Raw genomic sequence first — 18,665 nt, 5'->3', positions numbered from 1 at the left:
CACACAGAAACGAAAGACCTACCATTTCTAACTCAGGATGAGGGTAACTTCAAAATAGGATGGTTAGGTTGGTGGGTTTTTTTCGACCATGTTTTGATTTTTTTCAAAATTGCCTGATTCTTACAAAGACTGGCACTTAAAAAAGTTGCAGCAACTAATTTGCCATCACTCCAAAGTCTTTTGAAGATTTGTAAAGGAAAAACTATTATCAAAGACAATGTGTAAAAAAATGGCAGCAAAAAAACCAGAACAGCATCCTAAACAACAACAACAGCACATTGAACCACAACAAGCATAACAGCAATTTGAACAAAGAAAGACAACAAGGAAAAGACTGTATGAAGAAGCATTTAAACAGAGGTAAAAAATCATTTAAAATTAACATCTCTTTAGGTGTAAAACCATTAATTCATAGCCCTTTGCTTTCTATGTTAAATTCTGCAATTTTGAGTATTAATGGCGACTTTGTTTTAAGTTTAAATAAAGTAGCAGTCATTTCATGTCAAAACTATACCTTATCCTGACTTGTGCTGAAAAATTCAACATACCTTTAATTAACGTGTGGAATAAGTGGTTCTATACCTTTATAACAAGAAAGAGACAAGGACTTAAAGGGAAACTTCGCAAAAAAATGAAAAATTCATATTCTGTTCATTATGTATAAAAAAGCACATATTCATAGACAATAAAGTTTTATTCTGCAAGTTAAGAGATGACCATCGATTTTAAATTTAGAGTATCAATTCTCCGCATGCGGCCATTTTGACATCCTCCCCGAATATTGACCACGATATATCTATAAACCACAAAGGACCAAAACAAGCAGTAACCTAACGTAGCCGTAATTGAGTGTCGATATCTTGTCAAGCGTACGGTTGTTTTATCCGACAAGGAAAGCATAAACAGTTTCCCGGGTCACAAAAAAGATTATGATAGACATGGTTGTGCAACCTTTCCTAACTAACTTGATACGGAAAATGTAATTTTATATATATTATTTTTTAAATAACTAGTACTAATAGTATGGTCTGTCGTTTTGAAACTGTTTTATTTACGAAGTATTTAAAACAAAGAAATTGAAATTAGTTAAAAAGTCAAAGTTATAAATAAGTGTTCCGCGTAAAATTGTTTTTGAAAATCTAGTTTGTTCATAATTGTTTTATGTAATAAACTTTTTAAAATAAATTCGGACCTTCCCTTTTCTGATCACCAGAATGGCTAAAGGAATTGTTCCCAGAGGTATTTTGAGGTGACAAGTACAGGTATTCAAGCGATTTCCTGTCGGGCTTTAAAACTGTTATTACACAATTACATCAAACAAGTTCGTGCATCACTTCTTTTCTGGGGGTATTGATCAGTGTACACGGCCGATAACATGTAACTTCCATTTTGAATCTATCAGGTGTAATATACAACTTTGTATAGCGTATCAAATAGTGATATACTAGTGATTGCTAAACTCATACGCTTGTTTATAAATAACATTTTTGGTGTAAAGAATGATATTTAAGAAAATTTAAATAATTAAAAAAAAAAAGATTTGATGAAATAAAAATCTATTTACACATTTTCCAAGGGTAAATTGTGGAAAATGTAAGTATATACTCGTCAATAATTATGGACATTTTGAAACATACAAATATTGATTTAATAAAATGTGCGGCACTTGTCGATCATTGGTTTATACGCCTAAATGGAAGGTTTAATACGATACTATGGATAGTCGCAATATAGAACTAATATCATACAAGTATATTGAATATACGAGAGAAACATCCAGAACCAATCTGATTTAAATACAGGTCGATATCTAACTTGCTTTGGTTCATCGAAGCTATAGACATAGTAAAATCACAGATTTATATTTCAATAAGATTATTTCGAACAGTTTAAGAAATTCGTCATCATCACATTTTCCTGGTCCGACATGCATGTTATATATATATATGCCACTGGACGTGCACTAATGATCCCCAAAAGCCTATTTGAAGAAATAAAGAAACTTCACTCCGGATAGACTGATGGTAGTTGTATTAACGTCTGGTCAGCTAGAGGGTTGATTTATTTATTTAGTTAGCTTGTAGGGGATTTAACCACTCTTAATATTGCACTTATGCATTAGATATTAAATTACAGTACCGGTAATATAAGAAAAAATATAAATACGAAAAGTCGCATATTTGATGGAAAAGGTCATGTCTATCTATCTATGATTAACCTTGACATTTCCGGGTATAACAGAGCTACTTGTATATTACCTGAATGTGGTTAGGTGACGTCCCATGAGGTCTTACGTATACATGTTCATATTTATAATGGTTTCTGATATAACAATTAGGTTTTATAACATTCACACTTCTGCATGTTCTGTATACCAAATTCGTATCTTTTTTTCAGACCGAATGAGGATGTGAATATTTTCTAGGATCAAATTCATTTCGGGATTTTTTTATTTCTTTGTATTAAATCTCAGAAATTTACAGAATATACTGCTTGTCCGCTTTAGGAGTTTTCTTGTCAGTTTAAACAGACGTATATATGTCTCTGGTTTAGAGTGGGTTTATGAATGAATGATAAGTCTTACAAAGGTACAAGATATCAAGCACATTGAAAATTGATTTCGCCATTCTGTCTCCATTTAAAAAAGGAAAGTTGACGTTAGATTGATTCTGTTAATTTTTTTAAACATCGTTGGTCAAATAGCTTAAGAATTATATAAATACGTTGTGAGATTTATAATATTTTAATAAGGGCATTTCTGATTAGGTAAATGAAGATCGCTTTGGACGACAAAACTATATTTTTGTAACTGATAATTTTCTCTGCACATTTAAATATTCAAGGTTACCGATGATAATTTAAAATAGTACTGTTTTGATTTATACGCTTGTTTTCGTGGGCCATTTATAATATTTATATAATTATTTTATTAAAAGTGATTCAGAATTTCGATGTTACAACAAAATACTCACCTATTTATTTAAAAACTGAGCAAATGCAAAATGTTAAAAAAATATATATATAACGGCGATTAAGGTATTTTGCCACCATATACCTCCCTTAATAATTAAAAAAAATCTGTCTCATACCTGCAACGGTGAACCCTTGAGGACAAACACCACTCTAGTGAAGATCAAAGGATTAAAATTACATAATGCTAATCTTTTAATTACCGTTAATTCAACCACGCCTTTACCAGGTGGTGTCAGCATAATACACATGCATTGTATTTACACAGTACTAGACTGAAGCAAGGATATGTATAGTAAGACAAATCCTCGACTGAAGTAATAGGGGAGAATACAAACGTGAATTTCTATTATACTATCAGTTATATATGTTGTTCAAAATATCCGTCGAAAAAAAAATCATAAAAAAATTCTATTGTATGATTTGCTTTTATTACTATAATCATATCAGAAATCCTTAAAATATAAATCGTAAATTTTAATTTAAAAAAATGCACGGCTGATCACTTTTCTTTCTGAATTGTTAGTTGGTTAATAGCTACACCAAAAGTCGTTGATGCGCTTTAAATCGCGTTATTAGATGATTAACGAACAAGTCTTTAAATGAGATTAATCCACTCCCGGCATGCAAAAAGACTTAAACTACGTCACATAAGTCAGGAAGTTTGAATAAATAGAATTAATAATTCCCAATTTTCTTCTTTATTAGTTTTCATATCCAGATAAAACTTGGTGAATATGTTTTTAATGGTATTATGAACATAATAAGATGATAAGTAAAAATTCGCGAATTTTCCCTTTAATGTAGAAATATCTGAAGGATGTACTAAGGAGAAATTCAAGGATTTTAAATTGATAAGTCGAAAGAGCATTAGTTACAGAATAAAATAAGCTGAACATATTGATAGGTTATGTAGCTCCTTTTCAAGATATTTGAGTTTTAAAAAATGGCGGAAAAGGCTGACTCAGACTTTTACCTTATATTTGCCTTGGTATTATTTGGGTTTAAAAATCGTTAGAAAAAGTCTACATACAATCTGCTTAAATTTTAAGAAATGACCTTATATGAGCTATTGACAAAAAATGATTGAAGTCTTATATGAAAAGAAAAATGGTTGTTATGGGGCAAAATACTTTACCCTGTATCATAGGAAAAAAAACCAAGAAGTCTGAAAATCTGATAAAAATTACAAAACATCTCCTAAGTACATCCCTAAAAGTCTCGATTATTTGATAGTATCTAGTGTTGTCAGGTAAGAGTTATTTTATCATGTTTATTGCTCGGTTACTTGCAATTACAAATTAAGTTGTTTTTTGGCCTGTGCTTAAATAAATTATTTTTACAGTGTATTGAGCTATCAGTCAATGGTCAATGTAATAACTGTGTGAATGTTGGGATCTGAATTAAATTTATATTTTACTTTGTAGGAAACCAACCACTAAAGCAACATGCATCCCTTCCAGGACGCTACCTAACAGGTAACATATCTCTATATCACTAGAAACTATAAAGGGTTATACCACAATTACGCAATATACATTATAAGGAAGGCAATTAGTTCTTTAGGAAAAGAAAAAGATTAGCAAAAATTTAAATGAAAGAGTCAATGTGCATTTAAATTAAGTATACTTAAGTATATTACCATAATCATATAATATAAGGTTCAACAATTCTTGTGTAAAAATACTTTTCAGAAACTATAGACACAATTGAAAATTAATTTAATCATAGAGGTCTTAAATGTTTCATGAGTTTGAAAAATTTGAAAACAAAATATTACTTGAACCTGTTGAATGAGTCTATGTTTAAGAGAAAATGAATTTATGGAATCAAAAGTTGCAACAAATGACTTCTGCAAGTCGATAAGTTGCCAATATTTACTCTGCGTATGTATAACTTGAAATAATACAACAACAGTCAAGCACACATAAAAAAAGAGACAACAGCATAAACATTTAATCACACAAAAAGAAAAACTGAGATGTTGCCAAAAATTATCCTGATTAAAACATTACATATACTTTTTAATTATTTAAAGAGGTACTTCTTGTGGCAGGCCACATTGAGGAAGGGGTAAAGGCATTAGAGGTAGAAGAGGAAAAGGACGAGGTGGTAGAAAGAAGGGCACTTAGTAAGCACATATCTTCTTATATCTATATAATACATTCTGACACTGAAACTTGTCTAAAACAATTTAAATTACTTGTAACTGTTATCACAAATGAATTAAAGATGTATTTTTTTGGTCTTTAACATTAGAAATTAAATCTACAAATTTTGTTAGGAACCTTTTATGAGCTGGTTATTTGAAGTCTTGTATGCCAAAAAATGGGTAATATGGGGCTAAATCTTAGGAAAAAACAAAAAAAGAGTCCAAACATCTGACAAATAATTACAAAACCTTAACTTAATTACATCCTTAAGACATCTCACCGGAATTGTTTATGTTGTATTATGTTTTCATCAATTCATTTAAAATGACCGAAATAATACAATTTCTTATTTTTTGACAGCATCCAAAGTAGCAGTACTGAGAGTAGTGAAAGTGAGAATGATAAGATCAATATAAGCAGTCATGACAGTGACCAGAGTCCTGTTAAAAACAAGTATGTAGCAGTATTTGGCTTCTGTTTTATGAGATATGTTTTCATTTGTTTTAAAATGAAATCTTGAATACCCCATTTCAATGCATTTATATATGCAAGTTTCAGTGGTACTGCAACAACTATTTTCGACATATATATATGATTGTATAATAAAAACTATAACACAATTTTCCATACATTTCGGCCATTACGGCCTTCGTCATTTTATATATATATAAAAATCTTTTTATCTTTAATATGTCGAATTGGAAAGTTTACATGTTGTGTAAGAGTTCTTATTTGTCACAAGTTATCAATGTATTTTTTCTCTTGTCAGAGTTGATAGACAAAAGGATAGGAAAGCAAAAGATCAAGAGAAAGTAGAGAAAGAAAAAGATCAAGAGAAGGTAGAGCAAGAAAACGATCAAGCCCAGGAGGAAGAGAAAGAGAAGGTAGAGAAAGAAAAAGATCAAGAGAAGGAAGAGAAAGAAAAAGACCAAGAGGACGTAGAAAAAGATGTTACTCAAGAGAAAGAAGAAACACATTACAAAGAAGTTCTGCAAGACGACAGGTTTGTGACAAATATGAAGAAAAGAAACAATGATCAAAGAGATAACACTATCAGTAAAGTGAACTTGTAATTTATTTAAATTGATTAGTGTCAGACTTTAAGCATCGCACAAGTTGGCATTCAGAGGTGGGTGGGGGTTAAGATGGTAAACTGTGGTTCATCTTTTATCAATAGTACCACTTAAGGAAGTTCGCTACTCAGTTTCAAAATAACAAGCTTTTCATAACACTAGTGTATATTGAAAGGGGATAAATAAAGGATTTTTCGAGATATTAGCCATTGAAATTTTGGCGGGAAAATGTTTTCTCTTGACTTTTCATAGCTTTATCATTGACAAGTTAAAGCTCTCAAAAACTATTAAAAAATAACAAAGATTTTGTAAGACTTTTACAGATGGCTTATAATTATACATATAAAAGATTTATAAAAAGAAAAATGGGGGTCAATGGGCAAAAAAATTTAATGCATACGAATGGATAAAACCAGAGGATTCCGAAAATCTGACAAAAGTTCCAAATTATGACAAGTTGACGCTAGGGGTTGTCTTGACCTCGTTGTAAAGTATGAATGTTTCGTTCATTGTGGAAGACTCTACAACTACTGTCAATGAGGAACAGGAATTAAATCCCTGTTTTTTGATAATTTCTATTTTCCATGTATTTTATGTGCTTTTGTCACACGTACATTTACCTCATATCATCCCTTTTTTTTTTATCTTTTAACAGTAAAGTGAAAACGATATTGGAACAATGTACAAGAAAAAAGTAAAATAAGAAATATACTGAACTCAAAGGAAAGTCCTTATTCAAATGGCAAAATAGAATGATCCAACACATCAATGTATGGAAAGCAACTGACATATTCCTGACTTGGTACAGACATTTTCTTACTCATAAGAGTGGATTAAACCTAGCCAAATCTCTCACTTGACAACAGTCTAGTAGCATGCCATTATATTGACAAAGTGTGATCAAAACAAACACAATATAAGTAAAAATGGCAATACAACCAAAATTGGACTTAACAGTAAGGATTAGAAATATACAGACAACTAAAAAAACACTGTTACAGGTACAATGTGGAATTTATTTTTACATCACATTCTCAATTTACAATTAGTGATAAGACAAAATACCATTAATTTGTCTCAACATAAATAATAAACTTGAAAAAATTGTTTGACTTTATTTTTATTTTTAGCTTTTTGTATGCTGCTACTCTAACAGAAGAATTGGGATATCCCATTGTCCAGGATCTTTTGCAGCTGCAGGTAATATATCTACTAAAATTTTCGTTAGTATAATGCTAATATTAAACTTTTTTTTAGTCCCCTAGCAATGAAGTCGAAGGGGACTTTGGGTTTGCACTCTGTCCATCTGTCAGTCTGACAAATCAGTTTTCCACACTTTTTTTCTTCATGCTTGAAGATATAGATTTGATATTTAATGTATTGTTTTATAATGACATCCCCAACTGTTCATGGTAAGACTTCTATGGTGTTCCATAAAATGACTTTGACAGAAAATGAACACATTATGTATGTCAATTTCATATTTTTATTTCATTGCATCCTTCCAAGAAAGGGAAAATTGACGTTTTAATTTACATCTCATTGTTTTGTTTTCTTTTTTTAGATGAATACTGAGGAAGGGATTTTGGAATTTGAGGCTACTGACATTAGCAAAGGTAAGGAAAATTAGACAATAACCAACAACAAACATGATTAACAAAGAAAATGGAAAATTATAATGATATCCTAAAGTAATACATGTATAATGGAACATAATTAGAATTAATACTACGAAATAGAAAATGTCCTATCCATTAACATGATTAAGTTTTTTTATGCACACCAGTGTCATAAACTAGAGAAATACATCATATTTTTATCAACAAACCATATAAAAAATCTATGAAAGTGTAGAAGATACTAGAATTTTTTTTATCATATTCTAAATTAAACTTAGCTAATAGTGTGTTTGTGGTAGTCGGAGGACAGGACATATGTATATTGTGAATTAATTTATTTTGGTTAAAAAAATAGTCTCATTTTTTTTTCTAGACCTTTAGGGTTAGCATAGTCAAGATATATTTTTAATTACTTCAATTTACTTTTCAGATGATGAAATCAAAGTGGGTCAATACGTCGCTGTTGCATATGAGAGCGAATGGTTCGCTGGACTTGTTGTGGAAAAGGTGGATGACACTTTTAAAATTAATTTTATGAAAAAGATATCAACCGGAAATGACTTCAAATGGCCCGCCAAGGAAGATACATCCTGTGTCAGAAAAGAATTCATTTTCGAAACCAATGTTGAAGTCAAGTCACCAAAGACTCCTATGGCAGGATTTGGCACATTAAAGAGTACAAAGAAATACAGAACAAATTTCAATCTTTCTGCAAAAAATTTTTTACTAATTGATATCATTATGTCCATACATTTTACTGACCAAGAGATTTTAAGGCTTATGGAAGTACTTATGTATAAAGATTAACTCATTATGTAAGGATTATTCCTATCTCAATATGTTATCAAGCATATATTTTTGAAAAAACTTTAAATTTCGATAAAGCAAAACAAAATTTTGATATCAAACATTAAGAAAGTTAGTTGTTTTATGCGGGTAAAATTGCCCCATACACATTGTTAACAACTTCTCTGATCAATGGTGTGTATTGCTTCTGGATACATGATTAAAGAATAAACTATATCTGATAGTGGTCAGCATGATGATGTTACACCTCCATAAGCCTTGAAATGTCAAGACAAGTCAAATATTACAACTTTTATTTAGAAATATACTTTAATTTGTATGTTCATGCTGTTGTTGTTCAAGTGTTACAAGGTTCATGAATTTAAGATTTTATTTTCCAATGTTCAACTCTTCCTCTTCAAGAAATGTTAAGTGCTGTAAAACCTGGAAAATTACATTGAAGTGCTGGTTAACCTTAAATATTTCATGTTAGTGCTTCACCTTGAGAACTACACTTTAGTGCTTTTTAACATTGAATATAACATGTTAGTGCTAATGTAACTGGAATAATCTGTAATGCCTTCATATCACAGAACTTGGTTCTTATGACTAAATCCATGATTTTGAATTTATTGGTATATGTATGCGTATGGTATAACTATGTCATGTGTATGTTGTATACAAATTCTAATAATGAGTGTTTTTAATGCAGTAAATCATAAACAATAAATGAATAATACAAGGACTACAAGATACAGTCAAATATATATATAATACATAGTATTGATCCAAAAAAAAATCTGTACACGAGAAGATTTTTTTATATATAATTTTGCATGAAACAATGTATGAAAAATTTCCAGAACATTTTAATGAAAACATTATTACGTGTACACAACACATACATACCATGCATACCATGCACATTGTGTACTTTGATTAAAATAACTGGTTACATACTACTCTTATGCATAACCAGTTATTTTTAGCTCACCTGGCCCAAAGGGCCAAGTAAGATTTTCTCATCACTTGGCGTCCGTCGTCAGTCGTCCTGCGTCCGTAAACTTTTACAAAAATCTTCTCCTCTGAAACTACTGGGCCAAATTTGACCAAACTTGGCCACAATTATCATTGGGGTATCTAGTTCAAAAAATTTGTCCGGTGACCCGCCCAACCAACCAAGATGGCCGCCATGGCTAAAAATAGAACATAGGGGTAAAATGTAGATTTTGGCTTATATCTCTGAAACCAAAGCATTTAGAGCAAATCTGACAGGGGGGGAAATTGTTTATCAGGTCAAGATCTATCTGCCCTGAAATTTTCAGACCAATCAGGCAACACATTGGGTTGCTGCCCCTGAATTGGTAATTTTAAGAAAATTTTGCAGCTTTTGGTTATTATCTTGAATATTATTATAGATAGAGATAAACTGTAAACAGCAATAATGTACAGCAAAGTAAGATCTACAAATAAGTCAACATGACCAAAATTGTCAATTGACCCCTTAAGGAGTTATTGCCCTTTATAGTCAATTTTTTACAATTTTCATAAATTTTGTAAACTTTTGTAAATTTTTACAAAATATTTTCCACTGTAATTACTGGGCCAAGTTCATTATAGATAGAGATAATTGTAAGCAGCAAGAATGTTCAGTAAAGTAAGATCTACAAACATATCACCATCACCAAAACACAATTTTGTCATGAATCCATCTGTGTCCTTTGTTTAATATGCACATAGACCAAGGTGAGCGACACAGGCTCTTTAGAGCCTCTAGTTTTTTAATTTAATCATTGTTATAGTGCTTCTTCAATTAATGTCTTTTGGTGATTTTTTTCCATTATATTATATTTGCTGACCATTCAATATGTGCCACTATACAATAATATGAAACTATTTTATCAACATGCCAATTGTCCTAGAACTTAGTTTCCTTACATTTTTGTGCCTTGTTTACAGCTTCAAGATTAAAGGGGCACTAGCTACAAGATATATAATGAATATAAAATGTGATTTTTTTTTGGTTCAATCATTAATGAAAATGAAATCCAAATGCATGAGTCTGATATCTATTTATATCTATATTTATGTATATATCGCATATATGGCAATCAGAGCTCTTTGGGGGTCAACTAGACAGTTAAATAGATTGCATCTAGACTAAAATACACGCGAAACGAAGCTACATATTATGTAGCCCTGCCCGGTATTTTGTTTATTTTATACTTTTTATTATTTGAATAAAAATTTTACGTTGTTATAATCAAATATGACAATTTGAGTCAAATCAGTGAACATGAATTTGACAACTAGTGCCCCTTTAAGTAATGCCTTTATATTACTGAATTGTGTTTTGATGTTTTATTTGAAAGTTATGTTTTGTTTAAAACAATTTTGAAAATTACTTTGATACAACTTTTATTGAATGTTTTTGTTAACATATGTTCAAACTCAGGTTTTTTTCATGTTTTAGTACTTATATTCATGATATTATTATATTGCCCTTGTTGATGTCTTTTATTTTATAGTTTCTGATTCAAAACATTGCTCAACTGTTTATGTATTTTATGTATCATATTTGTCATGGAGATTGCTAAAAAAGAATAATTTAGATTTCATATAGCTGTTTGATTATGTATGTCATTTAAATTACTTGTACTCCCTGGTTTCAGTTTTCTGTTGAAAATGGTTATAAATATTATGAAAGTTTTTACTTTATGCATGTTATGTAGTTTATTTTAGCAGTGTTAGAATACTGCATTGTAATATAATTTGTTTTCATGAAATTCTTTAAACATGTCAAATATGGTCAGTCTGTTGCACTCCAAATCATAAAAGTCAGAGTTTATTTTGTAAATCCATTATTGATAAGAAATCAGTGAAAATATAGTTATTTACATATATTCCAAAATTAAGATTAAGAAGAAAGACATGAAAAGAGTAGAAAATATTAAAAAATCCATATCCAATCAAGTGTTTTCATCCAGTTAATGAAACATAAATAGACCTATTAAAACAAGTCTTATATTTTCTGGACATTGCCAAAAAAAAAACACTTTTTATTGAAACATAAAAATAAATTTATGTTAATCATCCTTTTAAGTCGGAAATGAAATAAAGACATTTCTGAGCACTGACACCAATTTTTTTTTTGTATTGTTTTCCATCTGTATACAGGTAACTTAAGGTAGCACTATAGTCAGACTTTGATGACTCCAACAAACAGACTTTAAGATTAATTTCTCCTAAACCACTCAATGGAATTTTATAATCTTTAACTCATTTTACAGCTGAAATATCGTTCATTCTTAATCTGATGATAATTTTGTTCTTTGGTATGATCAATTAAAAATATAGTTCATTAACTGCCAAAAAAAGTTCTCTCCCGACTTCGATAAAAACAGCACATTCATTTCAAATGGTGGTAAAAATTTGTTTTCATACATTTCATTGACCATACAGAAGCTACAAAACTGTGTCTCAGATTTTTGATATATGCCACCAATTAGAAGATATATTGATTCAACTGCTTGGTGCTGTTAAAAAAAATAATGTGTTAAAAAAAATCACGTAAAAATCAACTGTAGTGCTACCTTAACTAGGTAACTATAACTTTTTGTTAAAATATTGTTAGACTTTTACATTAAATAATTGTTCTGATTCTTTATTAAGATTTAAGTGATCTTTTGTTGTACAGTGCCAAGTTTACATATAATTGTTTTAAATTGTTGTTATTTTTTTATATACATGTAGTTTGTGATAAGCTGTGGTATTGCCTGCTGATCACTTTTGATCACATTTCTGTTGAGAACTATTTTTGGGTCCTAATTGAAAAAAAAAATTCTGCACTTTTAATGTCAATGAAACTAATAGCTGTTTGAGGTCTTCTTTTAAAAAAATGGGTGAAATGGGTATAATATTTTGCCCCGTTATAGTTTATCATAGAGAAAAACCAAACTAGTCCAAACAATCTTAAATAAATTCCAAAACCTAACCCTTAACAGATCATATTTGCTGTTATATTTATGAGGGGGAGGGGGAGCACATTTTAGATATATTATTTTTATGCCCAACCTACACTCCTATAATATTTTTATGCCCAACCTACACTCCTATAATATTTTTATGCCCAACCTACACTCCTACAATAGTAGAGGGGCATTATGTTTTCTGGTATGTGCATTCGTTCATCTGTTAGGCTGTCTGTCCCACTTAAGTTTAAAGTTTTTGGTTAAGATAGTTTTTCATGAAGTTGAAGTCCAATCAACTTGAAACTTAGTACACATGTTCCCTATGATATGATCTTTCTAGTGTTAATGCCAAATTGAGATTTTACCCCAATTTCACGGTCCACAGAACATAGAAAATGATAGTGCGAGTGTGGCATCCATGTACTATGGACACATTCTTATTTCATTAAATTTCAATAAAATTTTGAGGTTTATGGGTGTATAACTAGTCATGTTTGTGATGACTTCTACTTATTCTGATTGATTTCAATGTATACCTGCTGTATAAAAGTTTGTTCCCAGTGAATATGGAGAAAAACCTTCAGTATTTGAATGTGTTGTCTGTTTAGCATTTAACATGCACTCATAGTCCCTGTCTCACATGTCTCAATTAAACAATGTGAAATTTTTAAACAGGAACCTCTTTTTGGTTTATTTTTAGAGTCTCATGTTTTGATAAAAATGTTTATACTATGTGTTTGTATGTATGTTATACAATGGTGCAGAAATGATAATTTTTTTGATTGAACGAGTTGATTAGAAATTAAAAAAGTTAATAAAGTTCATGGGTTTAAACATTTAAACGGGAGTTCCCATGTTTTTTATATCATATTTTAGAGGTTATTTTGTTAAAAAATGTTTATACTATGTTTTTGATATGTACATACTTGTTTTACAATGGTGCTGTATACGTAATAATACTTTTTTCTGATTTACACTATTTGGTTAAAAATAAAAAATTTAGAATTTAATTCTTTTGTTATATTGCCAAATGACCATTAAAAACTGTCAAATATTCTACTGTGCATAGACACAAACATTATTTTTATTTATGAAATCAAAAATTTCGATGTTTTATATTCATTAAAGCTTTGTCCCCTCATTATAATCTTTTCATCTAAAGCAGCTTTTACCAGAAAAGACTTGTTCCAGTCAAAGACTAAAATTTGACTTCTTCAGGTCGATTCTTGTAATTAGGGGACATAATCCCTACTGAATAATAAGTCAAATATGTGCATTACCAGCTGTACAAAAATTGACTTGCAAAAGTCATTTTATGTATTAATTGAGGTTTGCCTTAAATCGACTTGTTTAAGTCATATTGCGATAAATGAAAAAAGAGAGGTAACTCTTGTGATTTACTTATTTTGACTTGTAGAAGTCAAAACATGTTTAGACTTGTATGTGTCTGAGCTCTGACTGTAGTAAGAGCTCCTTTTGACAAATTTTATAAAAATTGAAGCGTTTGCCTAATTATTTGAAAACAATGATAGCTGCAGAGAAACAAACTTGTCCATCGAATAGGGGAAAACCATCCTTAATAAAACGAAAACTTGGATTGATTGATTGCTGTTTCCTTTACGTTCAGTAGGACATTATTCGCGCATATTCAGGACAGATAAAACTTGATAGATACAATTAGAATAACCTTTCGCTTGTTGTAAGGGGCATGTTCTTCCGCTCATTCATTTCATTTAAATATATTTTATTTGTTATTACATATAACAAAAAGGATCAGACACAAGTTATCACAACTTAGATAGTCCTCTCCTAAATATAATAAGTTATAATATATAGATATAAAGACATGTAACAACAACATTAGATAATTATAGATTTGTACAATAGTTATAGAAAAAAAAGAAAGTTCACAATTTCCCAAAATAATAAACAACAGTCCTACGTCAAAAAGCTTATCCATCGACATACTAAACTATATCAGTTAAAAAAAAGAAAAATATCTTTCTAAAGGTCAAACCGTTCACTTTTCCCAATAAAATGCAAGACTTCTTTAATTGAGGATGTATTTTGACTAAGAGTTAAATTTTCGTTTCCATTTAGTAAAGTACCAAGACGTAAAGACGGAACAAAAAGTAGTTTGTCTAAAAGGTGAGTTCTGATTTGCGCATAAAGTGGACATTAAAAATAATTTACTATATTGAATCTAAAAAGGTCATAATTTAGAGTTGAACATGCATGTCTAAGCCTTGTTAATATAATGTTTGCCTTACGTTCTCCAACATACAAGAATTTTGAGGCTTTAGATTGATGTGATTTCTTTCGTAGGGAATACTTAAATTTGGAGATTGAATCTTCATTTCTAATTGCGCTATCGATTTTATTCCATTGCCTTATAGTATTGGGAAAATATGAATTTGTTGTTAGTTCTAATCTACAAAATGGTACTATGAGGTCAGGGTTAATTCGAAGATTATATCCAGAAATAGTTGATACAGGAGGTGGTATTAGTGTTCGTAAATAATTAGGAGCTTGTCCATTATAAATTTTGTAGAATAAATGAAGTTTTCTTATTGATTAAAATGATACTATTAGTGTGTCTATACTATACAACATTGTCAGCTGATCTAAGCCTTGACTAAGATCATGCATGAAAAAATAATATGTGGAAGAAGTATGATTGCCTATGAGACAACTCTCCATAAGAGACTGGATGGCCTTTTGCAAATGAACAAAACCTGTACCACACAGTCTAAAAATTTCAAACGATACATGTTATGTTGTATGTATAAATTTATAACATATACTTTTAATCATTTGTTTTTTTGCTACACTGTAACAATAAAACAATTTAATAATGTGTAGGATTTAATAATGTCCCCCATGAAATAACATTATTTCATAGTAAATACTGTCCATTACTGATTTGGTTAACATGATTAAGCACTGTTTAACATTGTATTATGAGTATCTATATTTGCATAACAAATATTTATGGTTTTTGTATATATTTTTTCAGGGGTGATGATTTCAGACCAGAATATGGGAACCTTGCACACCTCCGTTCCATTGTTCCTGACAAAACAGTTTTTATAGCAATGACCGCCACTGCAACCAAAGAAATGAGAAGAAGGATTATTAAACACCTTGATATGTGCCAATCAGAGACACAAACCGTATGTATGTTGCCTGAAAGGAAAAATCTTACGTATGTGATCAAGAAATCAAGAAAACAAACAGATGAACTTCACTGGATCCTTGCAGACATACTAGAAAACAAGGAAAATGCAAAGAAGACAATCATTTATTGTAGAAATATAGCGGCATGTGCAAATTTGTATGAACATTTTTACATCAACATTGATGATACTCTGAATTTTGATAGTAGACTAATTGCCATGTTTCATCGCTCCACAACAGAAGAAAATAAAGAGCAAGTGCTGTCTGAATTCCCAAAACAGGACAGTAAGTTACGTCTTGTATTCGCCACTGTGGCTTTTGGTATGGGGGTCGACATACCGGATGTTGAACAAATTGTACACTGGGGTGCCCCTCGTAGTTTGGAGCAATATTCGCAGGAAAGCGGTCGTGGTGGAAGAGACGGCAGACAATGTGTCTGTGTGTTGTACTTTTCCGGTATAGACATTGCTAAGGACAGATCAACTGATGCTATGAGAGAGTTCTGTCGCACTTCAGGATGTATTCGTAAAGTTCTAAATGTCCATTTCAGTTTGGGAACATTAAGCGAGGCATCAAACTTTGAAAAAGGTCTGTGTTTTTGCTGCTCTTTGTGTTCAGAGCAGTGCAATTGTAACAATTGTTTCATACCTAGGTGTAATGTTGACTTTGCAAATGTAAGCGAATCTGTTGTGTGTGATGAACTGGCTGTAAGGTATCTCACTAGTAAGCAAATGAAATTATTAAAACTTAATTTGCAAGACTACCAAAGTGTTCTATGTGAAGACAATCCAAGCAACATCCATGACTTTGATTGCCAGTTAATAGAGGAAATAGTTCGTCATTCTGATACCATTATGTGTATTGAAGATGTGATAGAATTGGGGCTTTCTAAACATGACTATGCTGAAGACATACTGTTGTTGATAGAAGAAATAGAAAACCTATAACATGTTTAAAACTATTGCAATTTTTGTGCAGTTACATTTGTAAATACACATGTAAATTTAAATAATGATTTAACAAAAATTTAAATAAATTAATATTTTAACAGTACATGTGTATATACATGCTTATGTATTACAGTCAACAATGACTCTTTTAGGATCAAGTTAATCAACACATTTAACTAAATAAAAATAAAGGTTAATCATGTTATTTAGTTAATGTTTAATAGTCGCTTTTCAAATCAGTAAAAGACTTTCTGAAGCAATTAATTATCTTTTTCCCCTATAAAATTTATCTTCAAAGTTTTCTAGGAATGACAGTAGCTAATTTTTTTTATGTAAATTTTGTTTGTTTCATATGTGTATTATAAAGTGTTTTATTTTACTGGCTAGAGTACGAAAAAAATTTGACAAAAACCATTGATATTGTAATGAACAATGATTTCTGACATTAAATTGTATATTATTGTAATCCTAAATTTATTGTCTATAAATTCAAACGTGTGTTATAATAAACTGTATGTAGTTTCCTTAAATCTATTCTTTGTTACATGTATATATTTAATTATATATACAAATAAGGAGATGTGGTATGATTTCAACTGAGACAATTATCTAACAGAGTTCATACATATTTGATGTTCTGATTGACCTTTGAATAATCTTGGATCTTCAGTCATGAAATTCTCTGAACCAAAAGTACATTTCATACTTTCACTTAAGATGAATATGTCAATGAGACAAAAAAACCAACAACGAAAATAGACACCTAATATTAACTACATAGACCTCTATTATATTCATGTGTCCTTTCTAAATATCAAGAATTAAAGCATCCTGTACCTTTAAAAGTTGAAATTATTTAGCGAGAACCAAAATATATGCTGTCAACAACAAATATACATGTACAACCAGTAGCAGTCTGAAACACCACCCTATCCTCCACCAATAAAAACAGGAGTCTCCTAAAAATACACAGAAGATACCAAGGGGAAGATAAAAATTTGTTTGTCAACACCATTAATAAAATGGAAAGAAACCAATAAGACAAACATGTCAACCAAAAAAATAAAAAGAAATAAAATTGGAACAACAAGAAATCCCTACAAATTTTTAGGGTGCTCTAACATAGATATAAGAAAATGTGGTATGAGTGCCAATGAGACAACTCTCCATTCACTCCATACAATGCTCCAATAGGGTTCACAGAATTTGCTTCAATTAACGTGGTGTAAAACTAAAGGGTAACAAGATCCATAGCCACAGAAATGAGATTTGCAATAAAATCAATAGTAAATGAAAGGATATGGAGTAGATGTACATGGGACAAAATTGCACACAATACATAGAAAACATAGAAAATTATCAATGAACAGGGCTTTTCCTGTTCTTCATCTTAACAGTTGATGTTGGGTCTTCAACAATGAACGAATCATTCATACCCTACACCCAGTTCACATTCTTGCTCCCAACTCGCCATGGAGTGCCAACTTGTGCGATGCTTGTGTACGACAGTTCTCCAGTAGAAAGCACCAGGGATACAAGAAAGTTTCAATTAGTCTTCATGTAGTTTCAATTGGCAATAACAAATAAATATTCACGCACAAAGGTTTAAATTTCTATAATACTTGGTTGTTCAATGAGAATTCCTACTTTTCTGTCCCAAGACGCTTTTATTCCTGGTTGGACTAGACTTTTTGACCTTTTTGATTTGTACAAATGTATCAGCAATTCAGAGTTTGATTTCAGTTTGCTTAGACTGATTAATATTTTGATCTTTAGCGTCACTAAGGACACAGGACATGTATGAATTTATATGCACATCTGGTGCATTAAAATGAGTAACCTTGGATGTTAACTTCTTCGTGTACCTATCTCTTTCTTTTAGAATGAAATATCAGTTTGGGACTTTTGCTTGTAGACAAAATGAAGATGCATCAGTTTATTATTGGTAATTTGAAAACTTTTGTGC

At 30.6% G+C, this 18,665-nt stretch overlaps 1 protein-coding gene and 1 long non-coding RNA gene across 2 annotated transcripts; both read left to right on the top strand.

Annotated features, from left to right (window-relative positions):
* Window positions 1-323: 323 nt before the first annotated feature.
* LOC127735012 (uncharacterized) lies at window positions 324-5,570 on the top strand. Its single transcript, XR_007997920.1, has 4 exons — window positions 324-360; window positions 4,398-4,448; window positions 5,009-5,101; window positions 5,484-5,570. It is a non-coding gene; the product is annotated as an uncharacterized LOC127735012 (long non-coding RNA).
* A 243-nt stretch (window positions 5,571-5,813) lies between these two features.
* LOC127733635 (cilia- and flagella-associated protein 251-like) lies at window positions 5,814-8,805 on the top strand. Its single transcript, XM_052242952.1, has 5 exons — window positions 5,814-5,839; window positions 5,893-6,126; window positions 7,327-7,396; window positions 7,761-7,812; window positions 8,246-8,805. Exons 1-5 carry the CDS (start codon window positions 5,814-5,816, stop codon window positions 8,620-8,622), a joined length of 759 nt encoding a protein of 252 aa, XP_052098912.1. The 3' UTR covers window positions 8,623-8,805.
* Window positions 8,806-18,665: the final 9,860 nt, after the last annotated feature.

This window comes from Mytilus californianus, unplaced genomic scaffold (genome assembly GCF_021869535.1).
Source record: "Mytilus californianus isolate M0D057914Y unplaced genomic scaffold, xbMytCali1.0.p SCAF_3, whole genome shotgun sequence".
NCBI lineage: Eukaryota > Metazoa > Mollusca > Bivalvia > Mytilida > Mytilidae > Mytilus > Mytilus californianus.
Note: the sequence above shows the minus strand (reverse complement) of the source record. Positions and strands in the feature narration are given on the sequence as shown.